Below are 26,501 nucleotides of genomic sequence, written 5' to 3'. Positions count from 1 at the left end.
AGTCTCCATGATGAAGCAAAGAGATCCAACGGTCTCCAACTTGTGGCTTGAGATCCTTCTTTATTTCTCTTCATGCTTCAATTTGGAGTTTTCCTCGTGGTTTGTGCTCAGTCGAGTATTGAAAAACGAAAGGGCGCATGTACGGCTTGTAATTGCCATCTCACCCTCACCATGCATCAACGAAGGCACAACATCATTTGTCAGTTTCTGTTAAAGAACATAATAGTAGTCTAGTTAGCAATGCAATTTCATAATAGTAACATAATTAGCAATGTAATATACATAATAGTAGTGTAGTTAGCAACTCTTACCCTCAGTCTATGCACTAGTGGCATGTATAATGTATAATTTGGGCGAGCTCCATAATGCGTGTTGTCCCTAGTAGACATGCAATCATTAACAAAGGTGACCAAAAAATCCTTCTCCTCCCAAGTTAGAAGTGATCTATAAGTGTAGTGTGTCATGTCTACTATCTTCCGTGTTTCCCTCGAAGAAAGGAAATAAGTTGTCAACTAAAAATAAACAAGTTAAGTAGGGATGAACACCAATTATTTTTAAATAAACAATGTAAATTACTTAACAAATATGGTTAACAAACCAACATAGAGATAAAACTGAAAGCATATCAACATCCATCCAAATGTCGATATTACCTTCAATATCATCTTCAGGACGAATATCAAAGGTTATTTACATATCCTCGTGAACATATGCCTTGTCTAGAGCTTCCCAATTTGAGCAATCAAAATGCGAGTGATTAACCGCATTGTACTCCCTCCGTTCCTAAATATAAGGTGTATTAGTTTTTCAAAAAGTCAACCGTTGTCTATATTTGACCAACGTTATAGAAAAATATATAAATATTTACAATACCTCATATATATAATATAAAAATATATTTCAGGGTGAATCTAGTGATAATGATTTCGTATTCTAGATATTGGAACGGAGAGAGTATTTTAAGATCATTCCTATGACAAGTATTTTGAGACCAAGGAAGTACTATACTACTACATCTACTACAAATTCACATTTTTACAAATATTATTTAAACATCATCTTCATCCAGACCTAGAAAATGAAGAAATTGTAGAACTTGGAAGGAGGAGGGGGCCGGGCTAGAGGAGGAGGAGGGCGGCGGATGGAGGAGGGGGGAGGGGAGTGGAGGGAGGAGGAAGAGAAGTGGAGGAAGGAGGGAGGGAGGGAAGTGGAGGAAGGAGGGAAGATGGTTGGTGGCCGAAGGAGGAAAAGGGGCAACAGTCGAAGGAGGGAGAAGGGAGAGGATGGAGGAGGAGAAGGGCGAGGATGGATGCGAGAGGAGGGCGGGGGCGGGGAGGAGGATTATAGCAATGAAGGAGACGGCAGTGCGGCAACGCCGGCGACGACGACGGGATGAGTAGGAGAGAGTGTGTGTGTGTGTGTGTGAAGGGAAGAGTGACCAACGCGAGCAAGGGATAAAGGATAAGGACAGATTAGCACTAGCGCTGGCAGAAAAAAAACGCTACTGTTATAGAGTTAGCAGTAGCACGCTTTCATGACGCGCGCTGCTACTATGCATAGTTGGATGGGTAACCATACCATCAGCGATTTTTATTCCCTCAAGCTACTGATAACTCTGAGGTGTAGTGCATTTTATTCACTCGCTGTTAAATCTTCATCTATGGGCTTTTTCTTAATAGTGTATCGATAGATTAGCGCTTGAAATAATCAGGTAGCTATCTCAAAAATCAAAGAACTAAAAAGAAGAACAATCTGGTAGATTGGAGGAGATCCACACCGCACTAGATCAACAATGTGTGAACTCTTCTCCTTATATGGAAGAAATAAAATACTAGGTGTGAACGTTTAGGTCGTGGACGCGTGGAAGATCTGGATATAGACGGAAGAAGCTGTCCTTGGATGTTTTGAACCGGTCCCACGCGCGTTTGCATTACTGACGCGACACGGCTGCAGGTGCTCATCACCGAGCGGCGGAGGGTGACGACACTCCTGGCACTAACACCTGCCAAAACTATCTTGAGCCCGTCGACGATGTTTACCCAGACAAAACAAGAGCGTAGCGTGCATGTCGTGTCCAAATATTGTGGCGCCACGATCGAGCGGCCTACAAACGACAGGTTCTACGCACTGACCTCGCACCAAATAAGAGAAAGGCAGGAATTCCACTGTAAGAGCAAGTCTAGTAGAACCCTCAAACCCTTAAAACAAAAATCAGTTTTAAGGGTTGAGAATTGCACATTTTTGATACTTTTAAGGGCTGAAAAACAGGGACAAAGACTAGAACCCTCGAACCCAACCCTCAAAATCGGAATACAGCCAGGACCGCGCGCGCCGGCTGCTGGAGCTCGCGCGCTGCTGCTGCGGCGGCGCCGCCGTGGCGAGCTCCTTCTGCGGCAGGGAGAGGGAAGGGGAGGGGCGGCTGGCGCGGCGGCCGGGGCGGGCGCGAGGGGCGGGCGGGGCGGCTGGCGCGGCGGCCGGGGCGGGCGCGGGGGCGGGGCGCGACGGTGGCCTGGGCGGGCGGGGGGCGACGGCGGCCGGGGCGGGCGCGGCGGGCGCGACGGCGGCCTGGGCGGGCGCGGGGGCGCGGAGGGAGCGCGGGGCGGCGGCCGGAGCGCGGGGGGAGGCAGGGCGGCGGCCGGAGCGCGGGGGGAGGCGGGGCGGCGGCGGTCGAGGCAACTTCCTCGCGCGGGCGGGAACCAACTGCCTCCCGCGCGAGGTGGGAAGTGCAGTACGGGTTGGGGGCAGTTTTTCCTCCCAACCCTTACTTTTACAGGCTAGGAAGGGGTTTGCGGGTTGGACCTTTAAATTTTTTTTACGGGTTTAAGGGTTTAAGTGTTCTAGTCTACGTTGTTTTGTCGACGAAAATTGTAAAAAAAGGGTTATTTAAGGGTTTGAGGGTCTGCTAGACTTGCTCTAATTTGCTCCAACCCGGTGGGTTTCAGGGGACCCGGATTCTCGACCCCCGGCCAGGCGAAAGGGATGAAGTAGGGAACGTACTCCTTTGGCAGCAAGTCAAGAACCCAACGGGACGGCCGGACGGCGGCAACGACACGGCTCCTCCTCCTCCTCCTCGTGCACGCGGCGAGCGGCGTGTCCCCCGGAGCAAGGACCGATGCGATGCCCCCCGAATCTCAAGTTTCCCTCTACCATCAACGGACCTTTTCCCCTTGGCCACGTCCACCACAAAATATGGCGCATGGGAGCAAACAATTTCACATGCATGATGATGATGAGAATAATCTGGGGACGTGCTCAATCGAGGTGCCCCGTATTCCAGGCCACGTTCCGCTGCTAGTCTTTTTGCCATTCGGTGCACTCGTGCTCATGTGAAGGAAGGGGCCACATGACCTGCTCATGTGAAGGAAGGGGCCACATGACCTGCTGGCGGCAAAATGCACACAATTGACCCCTGACTGAAAGTATTTGACAATCTAAACCACGAATGAAAAAAATACACTTACCTGACCATTTTGTGTGACGCCCGACAGTAAGGCGTCACTCTACACTGTGTGACGCTTGATTCCTAGACGCCACACATCCTGTCACGCAAGCATCACACCTTCAGCAGTGTGACGCCTACGTGTTAGGCGTTGCACGTCCAGCTATTCGCGTGCTGATCTGCTAATGCATACTGGTTACTGCTTGCTAGCGTTGTCTTGACCCGATGTCGTCGGGGACTTGCTAGGGCTGCCTTGGTCCGATGCTATTGTTGTCAACGCGTACTCCTTGTAGTACTGCCGCTCGCGTGCTGCCGCTGGGTTGGGCTTTTGGCTTTCGCTTTGCTTAGCAACTGGGCAAAACAAAAAGTGTGTCAGATGATAGCCGCCTGCATGCATGGCTGGTCGATCGAGCTCCTAATCACTCCGTCGGCCGGGACACTGGCAAAACAAAAACTGTGTCAGAGGACGACATCGGGTCAAGGCAGCGCTAGCAAGCAGTAGCCAGTATGCACCAGCAGATCAGCACGCGAATAGCTGGACGTGCAACGCCTAACACGTAGGCGTCACACGGCTGAGGGTGTGGCACTAACGTGGCAGGACGTGTGACGTCTAGGATTCAGGCGTCATATAGCATAGTGTGACGTCTAACTGTCAGGCGTCACATAAAAGGGTTAGATGAGTGTATTTTTTTCATCTGTGATTCAGTTTATGAAATACTTCGAGTCAGAGGTCAATTGCATGCATTTTGCCCCTGCTGGCTGATGCTCCGGAGGGAGACAAAGGAAAGGAGGAATCCAAGATGATGATGTGCTCATCATTCATTCTTCAGAGGTTGCTGCAAACGTTGCTGCTGTGAGCGGCAGTTTGTGCGTGAGTACTGAGGACCAGCGCTGAAATGCGGGCCAAATGGCGGATTGGCCGGTGCAGCAGGCCGCCGGCCACCGCGTTCCGTGGCACGTCGCCTCGGCATTCAACTCTGAATGTGACCGTTGGGTTATTAGTCTCCCGACCTCCCTGCATTCAATCTCAACGTGTCCGTTGGCTTGGCCTGGCCAAATTGACACATGTCCGGCCGGCGTACCCAGAAAATGGAGAGGCGCAGATAAATAATTATCCAAGAAAGCGATCAGCCCGTTGCGTGGGATTTCAAGTTCGAATTCCAACTACTGTACGTAGTACGCACCGAGCACCGAGGGGCAGAAAGGGAGCACTATATGCTGCAAATGCTCAACAGAAAACATGAAACCGGTAGTGCCGAGAGAGGTTGTCATCCCCGTTCCCCTTCTTGGTTTCGGCACAAAACGATTTTTTTTTGAAACACAATATAAATGCAAACGTTTACATACACATGCACACAATAGCTCTTATAGATGTAGTACGTACAAACATCATAACAACATATTTTTATGAACACTTACAAAAGACTGAGCAGACTGACTTTGAGATAGATGAAGTACCACAAACGTCTTGTAGTTGTCCGATTTGTACCGCTCAAATTTTACACAACTTGTAAGTCTCACCGAGTTTTTCTTTGGTTGTGGGGCTAGCCTCATGTGCGTAGGTAAGTTCTTGATCATGTGCCACAGGGTGGAAGATACATCGTTGGCACATACATGAGTTTTTCCATGCCAATGAAAAAAAAGGTAAGGGTAAATCCGAGGTTCATTCTTTGCTCCCTTCCTCTCTCCTTCAAAGGAAAGACGACTAGGGTTTCTGCTTCCCGTCAGCGACGCTGCCAATCTGCCACGTCCCATGTGGCCTTGGGCCATGGGTGCGTGATGGGTCCCAGCCCTTACCGACCCGGAGGGGGGGGGGGGTGACAGCCCGATGCCGACGTTTCAGAAGATTCCTTTTTCTTTTCGTTTTCGTCGTGTGCTTATTTTCTTTTGTCGCATCATCATCGCATCATACGCATCATCTGCATCGCATCGGCAGTTGCCGCCAGTTTTCAAACTTGCATTCGTTAGTAGTTGCCGGTTCTCGTCGTTGTCCGTTCTGAGTCCGACTGCACTCGCACGCGCCCGCGACATCGTTCGAAACCATGTTTTAAGAGTGTGCGTAAAACTTTCTCTCATCGGGTTGAGATTTGACGTGCGGTCTTATTTTAATATAACTAGGCCGCCTGTCGAATTTCGTCGCGATCGGAGTCGGTCTGGTACGCGAATGGTCGACCGTAGCGGCACCGTCTCCGGTTATTCGTCGGACGTCTGTCGGTGTTTTTTAAAATTCGTGCCGCGCCGCCCGTTCTCCCTCTCGTCTCCGTATATCCCCTCTACACGACCACGTACCCATTCCCGCGTGCGGAATCGTCCGAATCCGACCGCACAGTTGGATCCGGAACGCGATTCCGGTTAACCGAGACCCTCTTTTCTCTACAACTACCCCCCGGTGCATTTTAGACAGCCCCCTCACCCCTGTGCCTCAAAATCCGTGCAACCCCAAACCCTAGCCTCCTCCTCTCTCCTCCCTGGCGCCGCCGGCCCGCCAGGCCCAAATCGGGCCCGAGCGAGGCCCATCCGGCCGCCGCCTCGCGCCAGCGCCGCTCGCGACCGCCTCCCCGCGCAGCCTTGGCGTCGCCGGCCTCTGCGTCGCCTCCGGCCAGGGACCGGCTCAACCCGGCCCGAGAACCCGCCGTCCTCTGCTCGTCGGCCATGGCCGCCATTCTGCCGCCCCTCGGTTCCCCGTGCCGGTGCCCGAGCAGCAGCTCCTACCGGCCCGTTCCTCACCAAGGTCGCCGGGATCTGAGCTCCTCGCCGGCCTCCGCTCCAGATCCCGCAGGCGCCCGCGTGGAGTGCTGCCGTCGTCGCATAGGGGATCCCGCCGCCCCTCGGATCTGCACGTGGTTGCCGGACACCGCGCTCCCTCGCCGTGCTCCGCCGGTCACTGCCACGGGAGGTTGCCGTCGCCATCATGACACGCTCGGGAGCAGAGCGACGGGACGAAGCCCTCCCCGCCAGCTCCTCTCGTGGGCTATGACCTCCCCTGGCCCGTCGAAGCCTGCCCAGCGCCTCGGCCCAGTCACCCGACCTCCCTGGCCTGCGTTGACCGCAACCCATCTCCACCAACCCCCAGCCTGCTGCCTCCAGATCTGGGCCTTGGCCCGCAAGGTGAGCCCCGCAAGCCCTATCCCTCGCCCCAGGTGTGTAATTGCTATGTTGCACCCACCAGATTCGGCCCGTCAGTATTTAGGATATTTCTGCGTTTAGTTAATTTCAGGATTTATTAGATATTATAATGCCCGTAACTTTTTATCCGTAAGTCGGAACAAGGCGTATTTTATAGGGTTTTGGCGTAGATTTTCGCGTAGAATACGATTATTCAACTTGCATATTTGTTTGAAGTCGTTTAGCATGCCTAACGCCTAGTTTAGCGTGCTGTCCTATTATGTTTACGCTCCGTATTTAATTTTCGCGCAAGTCCGGATTGTTCGTATGCCGTATTAGAAATGTCTATGTTTTAGGGACCATTATTCCATGTATTTTAGAGCGGTCATTGATATTTTTGCGTATAGGGATTTGTCGCTAGTTTATTTTCCCGTATATAGGTTATTTTCTTGCATTTATGTGTGGTTTTATTTTTGTTGTGCAACCCCACATATTTTATATGTTTTGTGCAATTATTTTTACCTTTTGAGTAAGTTAGTTTGCGAGATATTTTGCCATGTTGCCCTCTTGTTTATTTCGTAGGATTTATTCCGTGCTCTGTTTGCTTAAGTTGTCAACTAGAGAGTTGACCTTGGGTGTTTAGACTAGCCCCTGGTATTTTTAGTTGCAATAGAAATGCATGTTAAGGTGTGGTTTGATTGCTCTCAAGTTGCTAGAAATAGTGCTGATTTGTAGGACCTGAACTATTTCTAAGTCTGGAATCTGTTATATTTTGTTGTTGTCTTGTCTTGCTTGCATCTTGTGATCTGTAGCTCTTTTGAGGTTGGTCCAATGGAGTTAGTTGTACCCCTTGTGTTTCTCTAGCATGCTGTAAAATTTCCATGCCATTTGCAGTCATGTAGCTATAGGTTTTGCTGCTGTCAATATGGCTTCAGATCGAAAACTGCACTTTTATGAGGTGTAATTTTCACTAAGTCTGTAATAGTGTGTGAGATGCCATTTTGTGTCTTCTTTTCCTAGTGCTCCTTGTTGCCATGCTATTTGTTGTTAGTTGTTTGTACTAGTGCGTCTTGCCCTCTTTCGTGCCATGCCTTGGTTGAGTTTATCGGAGTTGTGTAGCTTGTAGTTGTGGGGCGTAGAAAATGTTATGTGACTGATTTTTGGCAGATTGTAGTCATTTGTTGTTTTGCTCGTAGTTTTGGAACCGTAGCTCCGATTTGATCGTGTCCCACATGAAACTTGCTTAGAATCTCGCGTAGTTTCATTTTATCTTGCCGGTTGTATGTTTTGAAGTGCTCGTGACCGTCGTTGCACACATATTGCATTCATGCCATCATATCTTGCGGTGCTTGTATCTTTTGAACCTTAGCTCCGTTGGAGATGATTTATATGTGTAAATTGCTTGTCTCGACGCGTAGAATCACGTGAACCTATTTTTTTTTTGCTGTTTAACAACTAATTAAATGCATTAGTTCAGATCTGGACATAACTGTAAATTAACATGTGAGGTCGTCTCGGAGGTGCTATATGTCATTTCCGACCTCATTTAAAATGCCTAGATAGGTAGATTAATTGCGCTTCACCTCTTGCCATGTTTAACCAAATTTAATATTGCCGTGTATCTAATCGGGATAGAACTAAATAAATGAACGTGGAGTTTCGTCAATATGCAACTCGTTGCATATTGAACTTCACTTAATGTGTAGTGTTTCATTGTGTGAATTGTCATGCCGTGACTTGCATGTTTTCAGCTGCTCATGCATCATATATGTTGTGCATCGTGTGGTGAATATCGTGTGTTGATTTGTGTTTTCGGTTTGCTTCGTCTCGTTAGAGTTCTGCAGCGTGTTGGATTGTGAGGACCCGTTCGACTACGTCGGTTCGTCTGCTTCACGGAGGCATTCTTCTTCCAAACGGGATCTCATGCAAGATGACCATGCGTAGGGCTCCCTTTGAGAACTCAACTCCACCTTGCGTAGGCCCCACGGTGGGCGCCAACTGTCGTGGTTTTGTCACGGCAGATGTCCTCGTGAAAGGACTTAATGCTGGAGCCATCGCACCTTGGTGGCGACTCAAAGGGGTTAAGCGGGAGAGACACGGCGATTTACCCAGGTTCGGCCCCTCGAGAGGAGGTAATAGCCTACGTCCTGCTTTTGTGTGTATTGATGTGGATTCGATTAAAAGGGGGACGTAATTCGCCAAACCTAGCACTCGATGATTTCTAACCTGACCTCTCGTCCCCTGGGACTCGCCTTTATATACAGGTCAAATCCCCTAGGGTTTACAAGGATACTTTCCTTCCTACGAATCGTGACCCCGGTGGTCTCTAAGTCGCTATCTTCCGAAGCTTGGAGACTTTCCACGATTCACAAACCGTCATATGACCTTGACTTGACCAGGACAAGGCCCAAATACCTGCTCGGATGAATCGCCTAATGACTAACCCGGCCCAACTAGGGCGGGTCAGTCACAGGTAATATCCCCAACACCGTGACTTGCATGTTTTCAGCTGCTCATGCATCATATATGTTGTGCATGGTGTGGTGAATATCGTGTGTTGATTTATGTTTTTGGTTTGCTTCGTCTCGTTAGAGTCCCGCAGCGTGTCGGATTGTGAGGACCCGTTCGACTACGTCGGTTTGTCTGCTTCACGGAGGCATTCTTCTTCCAAGCGGGATCTCAGGCAAGATGACCATTTCCCCAGATACCGTTACTATCATTGCCATGCTAGTTATTTCGATGCTTTCGATTATGTCTCATTGCCTACCACTTGTTAAATATCAGCCTCTCAACAATGCCATGTTAAACTTCAACCTGTTCGACCTAGCAAACCACTAATTGGCTATGTTACTGCTTGCTTAACCCTGTTGATAGCGTTGCTAGTTGCAGGTGCAGATGCTTCCATGTGAAAACATGGGTTCCTTGTTATATCACCCTATTAAATGCTATTTAATTTAATGCACATAGATACTTGGTAAAAGGTGGAACGCTCGGCCTTTCTAGCCTGGTGTTTTGTTCCACCTTTGCCCCCTTAGTTTCCGGCTACCGGTGTTATGTTCCATAAACGAGCGCTCCTAACACGATGGGGGTTGTTATGGGGACCCCCTTGATAATTCGTTTTAGATTAAAGCTAGTCTAGCAGGGCCCAACTTTGGTACTACATTTGCCTAATAACTAATGAATTGCATAGGGACTTTCCGAACCCCGAGGATAATTTAGTCAACCCCCGGGCCAGTGCTCCTCATGAGTGTTGGTCCAAAACAGAGCACCGTGCGGGGCCACCGCGAGGAAACTCGAGGTTTGGTACCCGTACGCTTCGCTTATCCGTCGTGTCCTGAGAACGAGGTACGCGACTCCTATCGGGATCGTCGACACGTCGGGCGGCCTTGCTGGATTAGTTTTACCTTTGACGAGATATCTTGTGCATCGGGATTCCAGTGATGCTTTGGGTAATCTCAGAGTTGAGGTTTTCCAGTAGGGAATCCGACGAGATCGCGAGCTTCGTGATTGAGGATTTCTATGCGGCTTGTGGTAATTTGTGATGGACTAGTTGGAGCACCCCTGTAGGGTTAAATCTTTTCGGAAAGCCGTGCCCGCGGTTATGTGGCAACGTGGAAACTTTGTTAACACTGGTTCTAGAGAACTTGAAGTTAACTTAATTAAAACTTGCCAACTGCGTGCGTAACCGTGACTATCTCTTTTGTGAGTTCCTTCTCCGATCGAGGACACGCTGGGGTTATGTCTGACGTAGGTATGTGTTCAGGATCATTCATTTGATCATCTGTAGTTCACGTCCGCTATGCGTAGATCTTCCCTCTCTATATTCTTGTACTCGTAAGTTAGCCACCAAATATATGCTTAGCCGCTGCTGCAACCTCACCACTTAACCATACCTCACCCATTAAGCTTTGCTAGTCTTGATACCTTTGGAAATGAGATTGTTGAGTCCCCTGTGGCTCACAGATTACTACAACACCAGTTGCAGGTACAGGTAAAGGGTACTTGACGCGAGCGCGTTGATTTTTCATTTGGAGTTGCTTCTTCTTCTTCTTCTTCATCGATCTAGGATGGGTTCCAGGCCGGCAGCCTGGGATAGCAAGGATGGACGTCGTTATTCTTTTGTCGTTTATTTTCGTCCGTAGTCGGACCCTGCTCTTACTCTTGATGAATATGTAATGTACTGATGTGACTCTGATGTAGCTTGTGGCGAGTGTAAGCCAATTCTATATATATCTCTTCTTTTCAGTACATGTACTTGTAACGATATCCATTATTGCGACACGACGAGATGCGCTTCTATCCCTGACGAGGCCTTCGTGCCAAATTGAGGATAGGGTCGCATCTTGGGCGTGACAAGTTGGTATCAGAGCAAGGACCGACCTAGGAGCCCCCTTGATTGATCGAACTTGGCCGAGTCGAGTCTAGTAAAAAAAATACTTTGAGTCTAGTTATATATCGGAGAGTAGGATTTTTTTTCTCCTCTTCTATGCTCTGGTGAGGAATCTTGACGTAATAATTTAATTCTACTCCTCTTCTCACTCAATTTTTTTTTAGGATCACGCGGATATTCTTGGGATCTATATGATGCCGATGTGAAGGAGTTCTATCTTGGTGCCTCCTATCTGCTTTGAGTTTCAGGGGAGTTGAGCTCAAGGGGATTCTCGAGCATATCGTTATCATTCAGATTTCTTAGTATCTCAGAACTAAGGATGTTCGTAATTGCTTCAATACTAGTAGTGGCGAGATAACCCCGATGTCCCCAGTACTGGTGCAGATTGTTCGGGAGTACTGCCATACTTTGTATCGTTGTGATCACGAGGGTCTGTTGTAGATGAAGGTCCGAGATTCTGGTTGTGTGTTGACGGATGTGATACAGGTGACGGGTTAGTATAGGAGATGTGTGATATTACTCCTTGTATCCGTATACCAGATTGCATGACCAGATAATTTTGGGAATTCATAGGTGCGAATTCAAGTAGTTGCTTATAGGACAATCTTCCAACAAATACATGATGTTAGGTTGGGGTTCGACATCTAGTGGATTCCTGTCCATGAAAATATCGGACGAAATCTTTCTCATGAGTTTGTTCTGGCTAATTGCAAGCCGCACCCTTTGTTTTGTTGAATGTGGTAATTCAAGTTGCTTCGATGTCAAGTGATGATTTCAGATCTTTCCTAAGAGGTGTTCTCATATTTTTATGTGAATGCTAATTCTTTTGCTCAATCAGTTGTCTTATCAATTCTTGTCAACCGGAGTTGTCATGTTAATTCTTTTCCAACCGGTGTGCTTCTCTTCAATGAATTCCATCCTCTCCTATTTTGCAAGATCATTCTCTAAATTCTTTCCGGAGTTGTCTCATCTAGCCCAAGTCGTCTTTGTTTTTTCCCCGCCCTCCCGCCCTTTTTCTTCAGTGATTGGATTTTCATCCAAGAGTTTTCTTTTCATTGTGCTTCCGCTGTCTGTTCTTTTCTCTCTTACCCGGTGATTCATTGTGAAGATTCTCAGGAGCTTCATGTTCATCCTTATTTAGTCTTGTTATTTTTCCGGCCAATCCAATTTAATTATCCGTGTTCATTATATCCTATTCATCCTTGTAATTTTTTCCCATGTTGGAATTCTCATGAGCCTTCCTTGTTGTCATTTCTCTCTAGGCTATCCGGAGTGCTGAAGTTATCTCAGAAATTCTTGTTTTCAATCCTTGCATTTATTCCGAGGTTTAATCTCATCTATTCTTCATTTGTACCGGTGCAATATCTATCTTTCTTTCAAAAAAAATTCAACGGTAGTTTCTTTGAGTGGGCCCATAACCCATAGGTTTTTCCCAGGATCTGTTATAGCTCTTGTAATCTTACGGAGATCTTTAATTCTTTTCAACTATGACGTAAGTATGAATTTCATCAGTCATATCCCTTCTCCAAGGCCTATTCAAATTAATTCTCATATTTGGCTCAACCTTTCATTCTTCATTATTCCGGAGTGTCTCAGCTATTCTTGGTGTTGTTTCTCGTCATCATTCTCACCTTGCAAATTCGGAGGAGTGTTCCTCGTAAATCTTGGTTCATTCTCTTGGAGATTCATCATTTCAGCTTGGTGTCGTCATCTTATTTGTTCCAATCATGAGTAATCCCTTTCTGGTATTCGGTGCATTTCTGAGTTGTTTTCATTCTCGATCCCCCAAAGGCCATCATTTCAGAAGACTTCTTCGTTCTCAGCTTTCAGCTTCCGTTCTCTAATTCTTCTCAATTGTTGTCTCTTCATTCGTCTCTCGGTTATTCCGGCTCCTTGTTAAATTTTTTCTCTCAGGTGGCTCATGATCTCTTCATTCTAATGTATTTCCATTCATGGATAGTTGCCCCATTCATTTCAATTCTTACCGGTGTTTCTTGCAACATTTCTTCTAGTTTGTGCTTTATCTATCTCTCTTTAATCTTTTCAAGAGGAATAAGTGCTATGCTAAATCCGTTGATTATCGTCAATTTAACTTGATGAAGGATTAGCATAACATAATTCTTACTCTTGTTTCATCAAATGATTTCAATTCTTCTTCCGGAGTGACTCATGATATCAATTCTTTTCGCAAGTGCTTATCTTTCTTTTCCGGAGTTCCAAGTTCTTTTAAGTATCTCTTTGTGAGGCTTCTTCTAAATCTTGGCAAGGTCATAATATTATTCTTTTCTACCTTGTTATCTTTGCATCATTCATTTGTATACGGAGGTCCTTCATGATGGTTCATCAAGGTATCAATTCATTCTCAAAGTGTTCTTCAAGATTCTTGTTGGAGAACCTTAAGTATCATTTCTCTTGCATTTATATGTGCAATTGTTCTTCCTTTATCCTTTGAGGTGGTATTATAGCATTCTTGTTAGTGTAGGAGCCTCGAAGAGATTTCCTTTCAAGTATGAGAAAACAAACCCACCAATTCTTTGATCATGAGATATTTTCAACCCATGAGTTCTTCGTTGAGCTATCTTGATTTGGATTTCACCTAAAGCTTTTCCTATGGATTGTTGCTATCATGGTGCTTTTCATTAATCCAAGTTCTCAATGTATCCTCTTGGTGTAAGAAATTGTTCATATCTTGTTTCTCCCAATCAATCCTTGTTTGTTAGTGGCTGGTTGTCACTTCAATAGTTTGAAAAGGTCTCCATAAGCCCACTACTATTTTGTTCTTTTCGTTGTTGTTTCCAACAACTTCGTTCAATTCTTCTTGCAAGGATGCTTGCCAAGTTCATTGGAGTTAGTAGTTGTCATTCTCTCTTCATTCTCTTCTTCCGTATGAGTTAGTCCATATTCTCTTGTTCCGGAGGCATTGTGATGTTGCTCTTTTGGGTCAATCATGTTGTTCTATCAAGATCATGGTGTTCCCTTGCTCTATTTAGTTGTTTGTTACGAATATTGTCTAATTCTCTCTTCTTATCGATTTTTTTGTCCCATTTTTCCTACCGAAGTGCTGCCGATATTTTCCGTGAATTCTTGCCTCTTTCTCATATCATTCCTCATCTCTTTGCAACCTTAAAGGATTGTTGGTTTCACTGGTTTGTCAAAGAAGCGACTAAGTTTTACCTCGTGTTCTTTCTCATCCTCTCCCCTTTCATCCTTGGATCTCGGGGCGAGATCCTCTTGTAGTGTAGGAGAGTTGTGACAGCCCGATGCCGACGTTCCAGAAGATTCCCTTTTGTTTCCGTTTTCGTCGTGTGTCTATTTTCTTTTGTCGCATCATCATCGCATCATGCGCATCATCTGCATCGCATCGGCAGTTGCCGCCAGTTTCCAAACTTGCATTCGTTAGTAGTTGCCGGTTCTCGTTGTTGTCCGTTCTGAGTCCGACCGCACTCGCACGCGCCCGCGGCATCGTTCGAAACCCTGTTGTAAGAGTGTGCGTAAAACTTTCTCTAATCGGGTTGAGATTTGACGTGCGGTCTTATTTTAATATAGCTAGGCCGCCCGTTGAATTTCGTCGCGATCGGAGTCCGTCTGGTACGCGAACGGTCGACCGTAGCGGCACCGTCTCCAGTTATTCGTCGGACGTCTGTCGGTGTTTTTAAAATTCGTGTCGCGCCGCCCGTTCTCCCTCTCGTCTCCGGATATCCCCTCTACACGGCCACGTACCCATTCCCGCGTGCGGAATCGTCCGAATCCGACCGCACGGTTGGATCCGGAACGCGATTCCGGTTAACCGATCCCCTCTTTTCTCTATAAATACCCCCGGTGCATTTTAGACAACCCCCTCACCCCGTGTGCCTCGAAATCCGTGCAGCCCCAAACCCTAGCCTCCTCCTCTCTCCTCCCTGGCGCCGGTGGCCCGCCAAGCCCAGATCGGGCCCGGGCGAGGCCCATCCGACCGCCGCCTCGCGCCAACGCCGCTCGCGACTGCCTCCCCGCGCAGCCTTGGCGTCGCCGGCCTCCGCGTCGCTTCCGGCTAGGGACCGGCTCAACCCGGCCCGAGAACCCGCCGTCCTCTGCTCGTCGGCCATGGCCGCCATCTTGCCGCCCCTCGGTTCCCCGTGCCGGTGCCCGAGCAGCAGCTCCTGCCGGCCCGTTTCCCACCAAGGTCGCCGGGATCTGAGCTCCTCGCCGGCCTCCGCTCCAGATCCCGCAGGCGGCCGCGTGGAGTGCTGCCATTGTCGCATAGGGGATCCCGCCGCCCCTCGGATCCGCACGTGGTCGCCGGACACCGCGTTCCTCGTGCTCCGCCGGTCACCGCCACGGGAGGTTGCCGCCGCCACCATGACGCGCTCGGGAGCAGAGCGACGGGACGAAGCCCTCGCCGCCAGCTCCTCTCGTGGGCCGTGACCTCCCCTGGCCCGTCGAAGCTTGACCAGCGCCTCAGCCCAGTCGCCCGACCTCCCTGGCCCGCGTTGACCGCAGCCCATCTCCACCAACCCCCAGCCTGTTGCCTCCAGATCTGGGCCTTGGCCCGCAAGGTGAGCCCCTCAAGCCCTATCCCTCGCCCCAGGCGTGTAATTGCTATGTTGCGCCCACCAGATTCGGCCCGTCAGTATTTAGGATATTTCTGCGTTTAGTTAATTTCAGGATTTATTAGATATTGTAATGCCCGTAACTTTTTATCTGTAAGTTTAGCGTGCTGTCCTATTATGTTTACGCCCCGTATTTAATTTTCGCGCAAGTCCGGATTGTTCGTATGCCGTATTAGAAATGCCTATGTTTTAGGGACCATTATTCCATGTATTTTAGAGCAGTCATTGGTATTTTTGCGTGTAGGGATTTGCCGCTAGTTTATTTTCCCGTATATAGGTTATTTCCCGCATTTATGTGTGGCTTTATGTTTGTTGTGCAACCCCACATATTTTATATGTTTCTGGGGTAGAAAAATCCATGGGATTTTTCTGTGCAATTAGTTTTAGCTTTTGAGTAAGTTAGTTTGTGAGATATTTTGCCATGTTGCCCTCTTGTTTATTTCGTAGGATTTATTCCGTGCTCCGTTTGCTTAAGTCGTCAACTAGAGAGTTGATCTTGGGTGTTTAGACTAGCCCCTGGTATTTTTAGTTGCAATAGAAATGCATGTTGAGGTGTGGTTTGATTGCTCTCAAGTTGCTAGAAATAGTGCTGATTTGGAGGACCTGAAATATTTCTAAGTCTGGAATCAGTTATATTTTGTTGTTGTCTTGTCTTGCTTGCATCTTGTGATCTGTAGCTCTTTTGAGGTTGGTCCAATGGAGTTAGTTGTACCCCTTGTGTTTCTCTAGCATGCTGTAACTTTCATGCCATTTGGAGTCCTGTAGCTATAGGTTTTGCTGCTGTCAATATGGCTTCAGATCGAAAACTGCACTTTCATGAGGTGTAATTTTCACTAAGTCTGTAATAGTGTGTGAGATGCCATTTTGTGTCTTGTTTTCCTAGTGCTCCTTCTTGCCATGCTACTTGTTGTTAGTTGTTTGTAGTAGTACGTCTTGCCCTCTTTCGTGCCATGCCTTGGTTGAGTTTATCGGAGTTGTGTAGCTCGTAGTTGTGGGGCGTAGAAAATGTTATGTGGCTGATTTTTGGCAGATTGTAGTCATTTCTTGTTTTGCTCGTAGTTTTTGAACCGTAGCTCCGATTTGATCGTGTCCCACATGAAACTTGCTTAGAATATCGCGTAGTTTCATTTTCTCTTGCTGGTTGTATGTTTTGAAGTGCTAGTGACCGTCGTTGCACACATATTGCATTCATGCCATCATATCTTGCGGTGCTTGTATCTTTTGAACCGTAGCTCCGTTGGAGATGATTTATATGTGTAAATTTCTTCACTCAACGCGTAGAATCACGTGAACCTATTTGTTTTTCTGTTTAACAACTAATTAAATGCATTAGTTCAGATCTGGACATAACTGTAAATTAACATGTGCGGTCGTCTCGGAGGTGCTATATATCATTTCCGACCTCATTTAAAATACCTAGATAGGTAGATTAATTGAGTTTCACCTCTTGCCATGTTTAACCACATTTAATATTGTCGTGTATCTAATCGGGATATAACTAAATAAATGAACGTGGAGTTTCGTCAATATGCAACTCGTTGCATATTGAACTTCACTTAATGTGTAGTGTTTCATTGTGTGAATTGTCATGCCGTGTGTTATGGTTTTGTCACGGCAGATGTCCTCGTGAAAGGACTTAATGCTGGAGCCATCGCACCTTGGTGGCGACTCAAGGGGGTTAAGTGGGAGAGACACGACGATTTACCCAGGTTCGGCCCCTCGAGAGGAGGTAATAGCCTACGTCATGCTTTTGTGTGTATTGATGAGATTTCGCTTACAAGGGGGGCGTAATTCGCCAAACCTAGCACTCGATGTTTTTTAACCTGACCTCTCGTCCCCTGGGACTCGCCTTTATATACAGGTCAAATCCCCTAGGGTTTACAAGGATACTTTCCTTCCTACGAATCGTGACCCCGGTGGTCTCTAAGTCGCTATCTTCCGAAGCTTGGAGACTTTCCACGATTCACAAACCGTCATATGACCTTGACTTGACCAGGACAAGGCCCAAATACCTGCTCGGATGAATCGCCTAATGACTAACCCGGCACAACTAGGGCGGGTCAATCACAGGTAATATCCCCAACACCGTGACTTGCATGTTTTCAGCTGCTCATGCATCATATATGTTGTGCATGGTGTGGTGAATATCGTGTGTTCATTTGTGTTTTTGGTTTGCTTCGTCTCGTTAGAGTCCCGCAGCGTGTCGGATTGTGAGGACCCGTTCGACTACGTCGGTTCGTCTGCTTCACGGAGGCATTCTTCTTCCAAGCGGGATCTCAGGCAAGATGACCATTTCCCCAGATACCATTACTATCATTGCCATGCTAGTTATTTCGATGCTTTCGATTATGTCTCGTTGCCTACCACTTGTTAAATATCAGCCTCTCAACAATGCCATGTTAACCTTCAACCTGTTCGACCTAGCAAACCACTAATTGGCTATGTTACTGCTTGCTTAACCCTGTTGATAGCGTTGCTAGTTGCAGGTGCAGATGCTTCCATGTGAAAACATGGGTTCCTTGTTATATCACCCTATTAAATGCTATTTAATTTAATGCACATATATACTTGGTAAAAGGTGGAAGGCTCGGCCTTTCTAGCCTGGTGTTTTGTTCCACCTTTGCCCCCTTAGTTTCCGGCTACCGGTGTTATGTTCCATAAACGAGCGCTCCTAACACGATGGGGGTTGTTATGGGGACCCCCTTGATAATTCGTTTTAGATTAAAGCTAGTCTGGCAGGGCCCAACTTTGGTACTACATTTGCCTAATAACTAATGAATTGCATAGGGACTTTCCGAACCCCGAGGATAATTTAGTCAACCCCCGGGCCAGTGCTCCTCATGAGTGTTGGTCCAAAACAGAGCACCGTGCGGGGCCACCGCGAGGAAACTCGAGGTTTGGTACCTGTACGCTTCGCTTATCCGTCGTGTCCTGAGAACGAGGTACGCGACTCCTATCGGGATCGTCGACACGTCGGGCGGCCTTGCTGGATTAGTTTTACCTTTGACGAGATATCTTGTGCATCGGGATTCCGGTGATGCTTTGGGTAATCTCAGATTCCGACGAGATCGCGAGCTTCGTGATTGAGGATTTCTATGCGGCTTGTGGTAATTTGTGATGGACTAGTTGGAGCACCCCTGTAGGGTTAAATCTTTTCGGAAAGTCGTGCCCGCGGTTATGTGGCAACGTGGAAACTTTGTTTAACACTGGTTCTAGATAACTTGAAGTTAACTTAATTAAAACTTGCCAACTGCGTGCGTAACCGTGACTATCTCTTTTGTGAGTTCCTTCTCCGATCGAGGACACGGTGGGGTTATGTCTGACGTAGGTATGTGTTCAGGATCATTCATTTGATCATCTGTAGTTCACGTCCGCTATGCGTAGATCTTCCCTCTCTATATTCTTGTACTCATAAGTTAGCCACCAAATATATGCTTAGCCGCTGCTGCAACCTCACCACTTAACCATACCTCACCCATTAAGCTTTGCTAGTCTTGATACCTTTGGAAATGAGATTGTTGAGTCCCCTGTGGCTCACAGATTACTACAACACCAGTTGCAGGTACAGGTAAAGGGTACTTGACGCGAGCACGTTGATTGTTCATTTGGAGTTGCTTCTTCTTCTTATTCTTCATCGATCTAGGATGGGTTCCAGGCCGGCAGCCTGGGATAGCAAGGATGGACGTCGTTCTTCTTTTGTCGTTTATTTTCGTCCGTAGTCGGACCCTGCTCTTACTCTTAATGAATATGTAATGTACTGATGTGACTCTGATGTAGATTGTGGCGAGTGTAAGCCAATTCTATATATATCTCTTCTTTTCAGTACATGTACTTGTAACGATATCCATTCTTGCGACACGACGAGATACGCTTCTATCCCTGACGAGGCCTTCGTGCCAAATTGAGGATAGGGTCGCATCTTGGGCGTGACAGGGGGGGCTCGTTTTTAGGTGCTTCTTCAAGTTTGTAAGTGTTTTTGTCCTGCTCAGAAAGACAAGACGACGACGGATTTGTGAAACTGGAATAAGGTTTTCCCCGTCTAGCTCCCGTCCCGGTGATGGGTCTAGCATCATCGAAGTGTGTGTGCGGAATTGTGTGTCTGACGGATCTCGCGGGATTCGAACGGTGGTTGTCTTTGGTGTGTCTGCTCGGATCTGGTCTTTGTTCTTCTTTGTTCATGTGTCTTCAGGTTGGATCCTTTTGATCTATGCTTCTCTTCATCGCCGGAGGTTGTTGTTCTGGTGCGTTGGTCGTATGGGGCCTTAACACGACGACTTTCCGACTGTCTACTATAACAAGTTGTGCCAGGCTCTGGCGAGGGAGGGACTATGACGGTGACGTGCCTTCAGTTCACTTCAATGCTTGTAGTCGTTGCTAGATGGTGTACGAATCTGGATGTTATTTTTATTATTTCTGATGTTTGTTGTGCTTTCATGATTAAATATGAATAGGTTGAAAGTTTCACGCAAAAAAAAGGCATGACCATGTTCGATTCTGTCCAGTAGCATGGGCCAATTAGCCTACATGAATCGTGGGAGTCCAGATGAGGCGAGGGAATCACTCGATAACTTCTTCCAGCTTCGGATTTAGTGTTCTTCTGGACGGACCGCTAAGCCATTTCGTAATCATCAAACTCTATTATCATACTCCCTTCAACTTTAAAAGGAAGGCACATATAACTTCTAAAAGACGACACATAGACATTTCATTGATGGTTAGGGATCTCGAAAAGCGTGTGCGCCTTTTTTGAGTTTTTCTTAGGGAGGGCTTATTTGAGTTATAGAAGAAGCACATCACTAGTTACAAGACCAGATCACTAGGCCCATTAAGGGCCTGCAAGCCACGCTTGTTGGTTGTTTGTGAAGCCTTGTGGATCTTGGCCCTTTGATCCCCTTCCCTGGCTGACCATACTTTAAGAATCAACAATGAGTTTCCCTAGAAAATAAATCAACAATGAGTAAATGAGAAATAGAGAATGCAGTCATACCAACGTTTATACAAAAAGTTATACCAATAAGTAGAAACATTTCTTTTCTCAACAAGTGACTGGTGGTTGCCTCAAATAAGTTACTCAGTCTCCTCTTCAGAAAAAAGAAGAATTCAGGCAGGGCACCTTCAGTTATGCAGTTAACGCAGGCCCTCGCCCTCTGCGTGATTAGGTCCACCCGTTCTGCAACATTGTCACACCAGTGCTGGCCTTGCAGTGAGTGAACCAAGCGAGGTCTCCTCCATCCGGCAACAGATCAGATGAAGTATGTGATTGCCATGATCACAAAAGGCAGTGCTAGGCACACGATGATTTGTTTTCCGGCTGCTCAATCACCCTTCAAACAGATCTATGCGTCAAGGGGAATCATGGGATCACAACATCGGACATGAATTGTACAGATAAAGTAGCACACGTAGCAATTTTGGATCACAAAATCACCTTAGAACAGGACAGTAACAGAATGCGACAGGCATTGCATTTCATAATCACGGAGCCGTAACATTTAAAAGCACAAGTTTGGTAAATAATCTGGGCACCCGTTCGGCAACGCCTCAGCAAATGTTATTTACTCCTAAACACATTGCTTTGAAACAATATACTACATAACGCTCAAGTTCACCTTACAGGTGACCCACCAGGATGAATGCAACCATGCCACCATGGGACTCACTTTTATTTTAATTAGGAGCTTAAGCCCTTAGATCGCCATGGGACTCACTTAGTTCTGCAGCATCGACACCGCCTCCTTGTCGGTGAACCAGGTGAATTCTCCATCGTCAAGCACAGCCATCTCAACGGGGAGCAAATCAGAAGTTTTCTTGTCCGAAATCGCCTTCTGCACAGCACCAGCTTTCCCAGCCCCAGTTACCACCATGGCGACATATGCAGAGGAGTTGATCACCGGGAACGTGAATGTGATTCTCTGTGGTGGCGGCTTTGGAGAGTCCAAGATGTGTGTGACCCACTTCTTGTTCTCTTTAACAAGTGGATGGCCTGGGAAGAGAGAGGCGATGTGACCGTCAGGGCCCATGCCAAGAAGCTGCAGATCGAACCTGGGAAACCCAGTTGTTTTTGACATTGCAAGGACACCATTCTTAACAAGTTGCTTCAAGATGGTTTCATAGTCCTCTGCTGCTCCTTCAGCAGATAAGGCATCATTGATAGCATACACTTGACCAGTAGGAATTGGTACCTACAAAGTAGAAGACATGACCCAGTTACAGACTTCTCAATAGATAGGAAGTTACATGTGGCTATATAACTGATGAGAATGGAACAATTATACATAAGAATGTGTCACTATCTAAAGAACTGTAAGGGCACCTACAACACAAGGCGCTAGGAGTGAGCGCCATGACTAGTATCCTGCCCAATTGGCAGTTAGACCGACATATCCTGGCGTCTAACCTGGCGTGGATACCAGAGCTGGAGGCGAGCGCTAGCCTTTTCTTTCTGCCTCCGCATGAGTTGAAACGCTTTGTCAGGTGATCACTAAGCATCTGCCGTTGGAAGAGGAAGCGCTAGATTCCTGGGATATTTATTTTTGGACCCTGATAAGTGCCACACGTGTGGCACAAACACATGGCAACTCCGAACGTTTTTTATGACAAGTTTAGTGACGCAAGGATGGCAACTTTCTTTTCGGATGGCAAGTTTCAGTTTTATTTGGGTTTGTTTTTTCTTTTCAGATGCCAACTTTAGTTGTAAGAAACTTCAGGGCCAGAGTGCTTCTTGCCACACGTGTGGCACTTATCATTTGGGTTATTTTTCCATCATAAACGCCGCTGCTAGCGTCTCCCGTGGGAGATGCCCTAACTAAACTTGTAACAGAAAATGAAAGTCGTATCTTGAAAAAGCTACAGATTTACAGGATTCACCTCTGCAAATGTTTTACCAGGCCACATACCTGAACTTATGTAAGACCATATTTTGCCAGAATCACATGCTATCTGAATGGCTCTCTAGATGATTTCCAACTGAGCCTAACATAAATATGGCGTTATGCCATATATGGATACACTCACCAAATTTCTTATAAGCCATGGATACCCTCAGATATAGCTCCAAATTTATCCAAAGTTAACATGGTGAAGCTAAATAGCCTGTCACCAAATCCAAGCATTACCAGAATCTTATTCCTTTAGAACTCCCCATCACTAGAGGCCACAATGCCTTCCAAATGCCCCAACTTACTAAAGGAAAGACCTAAATAGGTGGAAACTGGGAGTTTGGCTACCATAAATTCAAGTGAGGCGGTCTACACTATCTACAGGACTGCAACTAAATTTCTCGCAGAAATTGAAAGTTGTATCACTTGAAAAAGCTACAGATTTACAGGGTTAAGGTTAAACTTCCCAAACTTATGTAAGATCATATCTTGCCAGAATCACATGTTATCTGTACAGCTGTTTACATGATTTCCAACTTAAGTTAACATAAATATGACATGATACCATACATGTAAATGATTATGAGCATTGTTACAATTTGTACAATAAATTGATAACACGGGTTTAATTATGACTTTTTTGTAGCCAGATATGTTGCGCATGATTATATAGAAATGCACGGTGTGGAGGAGAGAAGTCATATGCTTTCACATATATACTCGCCAAATTTCTTACTAGGCATTTGCATGAAGAGGAGTAAATCTAGGAAGAACCCGTGGGGAATACCTTGGAGAGGAACCCATCCAGTGCGAGCTTGTAGTTGCTATCCTCGTGGTCCTTGGGCACGACCCTCTCGTCCACCCAGAAGACGTGCCACTTGGTCCAGTCCACCGTCTCCAGGTACGGCGCCTCCGTCAGCTTCCTGCGAGGCCCGAAAAAAATTAGGGATCACGCGATCGAGAAGCCCCGAGCAGCCAGAGAACGCGCGATCTCCGGGGAGGGCGGCCGGGGGACGAACCTGAGGGCATGGATGAGGGATCCGCCGGAGAGCACGACGGTGAAGGCGCCCCTCTCGGCGGCGAACTTGGCGGAGAGATCCGCCGTGTACTTGGCCAGGGACACCGCGAGGTTCTCCTCGGCGTCGAAGATGAGCAGGTCCCTCTTCGACGAGCCGGCGGGGGCGGCGGCGGCGCCGTCGGTGGCCATCGCGGCGGCGGGGAGGAGGACGGGGGTCGTGCGCGCTGAGGAGAGGAGGCGGGGGCGGGGGCTGGAACGGAGGCTCCTGACCGGGACGAGGGACGCCGGCGGCGAGCGGCGGCGGGCGGAGAGGGGAGGCAGGGAGGAAGATGCGGCGGCGGAGACGGAGACGGTCATGGAGGTGGACATGTGTTATATGCGGGGTGTGGGGCTGGTGGCGGAGGTGACAGGTGGATGGTGAGGCTCGCCGCGTTTTGTACCGTTCAGATGCTGATAGACGGCCGGCGTGCGGAGAAAGCCAGGCCAAGAAGAGTGCGCCCGGCACGCTTCAAAATGTTCCAAATCCTCCCTCCCTTTGCCCATACTATTTTTGCCAAGAAGTTGTAAGAGAAATGGATGGATACAAAACTCATTGAACTTTATTTTTGGCGAAAGGCAAAAAAACAATTTCAAATTACGACGCGCAAATGAATATCACTGCGGATGAAAACACAACATGCCCCCCCCCCCTCCCCGCGCGCGCAGGGAGAGAAATGGAGAATTCCTATAGTTGTTTGTAAAGCGGATCAAGAAACAAAGGAAATCTTGGAAACATTTTATGGATTCATTCGTATGGGATTTTTCTGTTCAAAGCGATCCTTAACTGCGGATGAAAACACAACATGCCCCCCCTTCCCCGCGCGCGCAGGGAGAGAAATGGAGAATTCCTATAGTTGTTTGTAAAGCGGATCAAGAAACAAAGGAAATCTTGGAAACATTTTATGGATTCATTCGTATGGGATTTTTCTGTTCAAAGCGATCCTTAACTAAAAGTTGTTATAGAGAACATGCTTACCTTGTCTTTCATGTAAGGGATAAATGCCCTTGAGCTTTTATAAAGAATGATATGCTGAGACTGAATGGGCAATGCTACCATGAAAAATTAACACGAGTTTTATCATGTTGACAACATAATAAAAATTGGTAACATGCTACCACCATATGTGTCATTCGATGAACATTTCTAACTTGTGTATCTTCCTAGCTTTGACTCAATGCATCACAATACAGACGAGAGTGATGCCAACCGCTAGACGTACATTATCCATGATCTTCATAGTTGAAACCTCTCTTTTACTAGTATACATTGCTTGTTTGAAAAAAATGATTGATCATTTATTCTAAAATAAAGCTCTTATTAAAGTCAACGAAGATAATATGTATCACCAGCGGCGTATTCAAATCTTATGAGATTCGCCCGGGACACACTAAATGTGGATAACTTATCTATCATTTAACAAGCACATACGGGGAGAGAGAAGCAGGTGTAGTTGCAAGAATTAAGTTTAAATGGGGAATCAAGAAATGAGAAATATTTTGTGTTGCTTGTCCACGTGGGAAATTTCATGAGCAAAACTGTTGGTTGTTTGAAGGATCCGATTTAGGCAACAATACATGGGTGTACAAAGAAGACTTTGTATAAACCTGATTAAGGCATGTGCAATCTCATTGTTCAAAATATTTTGAGGCTCGCCGCGTTTTGTATTGTTCAGATGCTGATAGACGGCCGGCGTGCAGCGAAAGCCAGGCCAAGAAAGTTCGCCCACCACTCTTCAAAATGTTTCAAAATCTCACTTAGGCCAATAACTTTGCCAATAATTTGCAAGAGAAATGCAGATGATAAAAAACTCATTAACTTCATATTTTGGGTGAAAGGCCAAAAACGAATTCAAAATATGATGTGCAAATGTGCACCCCCCCGACGCAAAGATGGTATAGAAATGGAGAATTCCTATAAAGCGGATCAACAAACGAAAGGAAACATTGGAAATATTTTACGGATTCATACGTATGGAATTTTTGCGTTCGAACCGATCCTTAACTAAAAGTTATTATAGAGAACATGCTTGGCTTCTCTTTCATGTAAGGGATAAATGCCCTTGAGCTTTTATAAAGAATGATATGCTGAGAGTGAATGAGCAATGCTACCATAAACAATTAACACGAGTTTTATTATGTTGACAACATAATAAAAATGGGTAACATGCTACCACCATATGTGTCATTCAATGAACTTTTCTATGTTGTGTATCTTCCTAGTTTTGACTCAATGCATCGCAATACTGACGAGAGTGATGCCAACGGCGAGACGTACATTATCCATGATCTTCATCGTTGAAATCTCTCCTTTACTAGTATCAATTGCTTGTTTGGAAAAAATGATAGGTCATCTATTCTAAAATAAAACTCTTCTTAAAGTCAATGAAGATAATATGTATCACTAGCAACGTATTCAAACTCTATGAGATTCGCTCGGGACAGACACTAAATGTGGATAACTTATCTATCATGTTTAACAAGCACACACGGGGAGAGAGAAGCAAGTGTAGTTGCAACAATTAAGTTTAAATGGGGAATCAATAAATGAGAAACATTTGGTGTTGCTTGTCGACGTGGGGAATTCCATGAGCAAAACTGTTGGTTTTTTGAAGGATCCGATTTAGGCAACAATACATGGGTGTACAGAGAAGACTTTGTCTAAACCTGATTAAGGCATGTGCCAAGCTATACCTTCTTTTGCTATTTTTGCTTTAGTATAACAAAGGGCTTGTGCAAACAAATGGGGAGTATGGTTGACATGTTTTTTTGGGGCACATCAAGTTAATAAGAAGAAGGTCCACTTGTTGAGTTGGAGTAAGTTAACATAATCAAAGAAGGATAACGGGCTTGGATATAAGGATATGTAGGAAAGTGCCTTTTGGCTGCCGAGCTCATTTCAGCTTGGGTGAACAGTAAAACCGAAAAACCTTCGAAAAAAGTTTAATTTTTTTAGACCAACCTTGTCAAAAGTTTTAAGTGCATGTAAAAATTTGGCATTTTCAGAGTATCCATTTTGTTTATTTTGCCATGCCTTGTAGAAATA

General features: G+C 46.4%; 1 protein-coding gene across 1 annotated transcript; it reads right to left on the bottom strand.

Annotated features, from left to right (window-relative positions):
- Positions 1-20,966: 20,966 nt before the first annotated feature.
- On the bottom strand, positions 20,967-23,858 carry LOC123400037 (probable 6-phosphogluconolactonase 4, chloroplastic). Its single transcript, XM_045094432.1, has 3 exons — positions 23,421-23,858; positions 23,189-23,324; positions 20,967-21,705 (listed from the first exon to the last, which is right to left on the bottom strand). Exons 1-3 carry the CDS (start codon positions 23,786-23,788, stop codon positions 21,232-21,234), a joined length of 978 nt encoding a protein of 325 aa, XP_044950367.1. The 5' UTR covers positions 23,789-23,858; the 3' UTR covers positions 20,967-21,231.
- Positions 23,859-26,501: the final 2,643 nt, after the last annotated feature.

Source organism: Hordeum vulgare, chromosome 5H (genome assembly GCF_904849725.1).
Source record: "Hordeum vulgare subsp. vulgare chromosome 5H, MorexV3_pseudomolecules_assembly, whole genome shotgun sequence".
NCBI classification, from domain to species: domain Eukaryota; kingdom Viridiplantae; phylum Streptophyta; class Magnoliopsida; order Poales; family Poaceae; genus Hordeum; species Hordeum vulgare.
The sequence above is the reverse complement of the archived record's forward strand: the minus strand, read 5'-3'. Positions and strand labels throughout refer to the sequence as shown.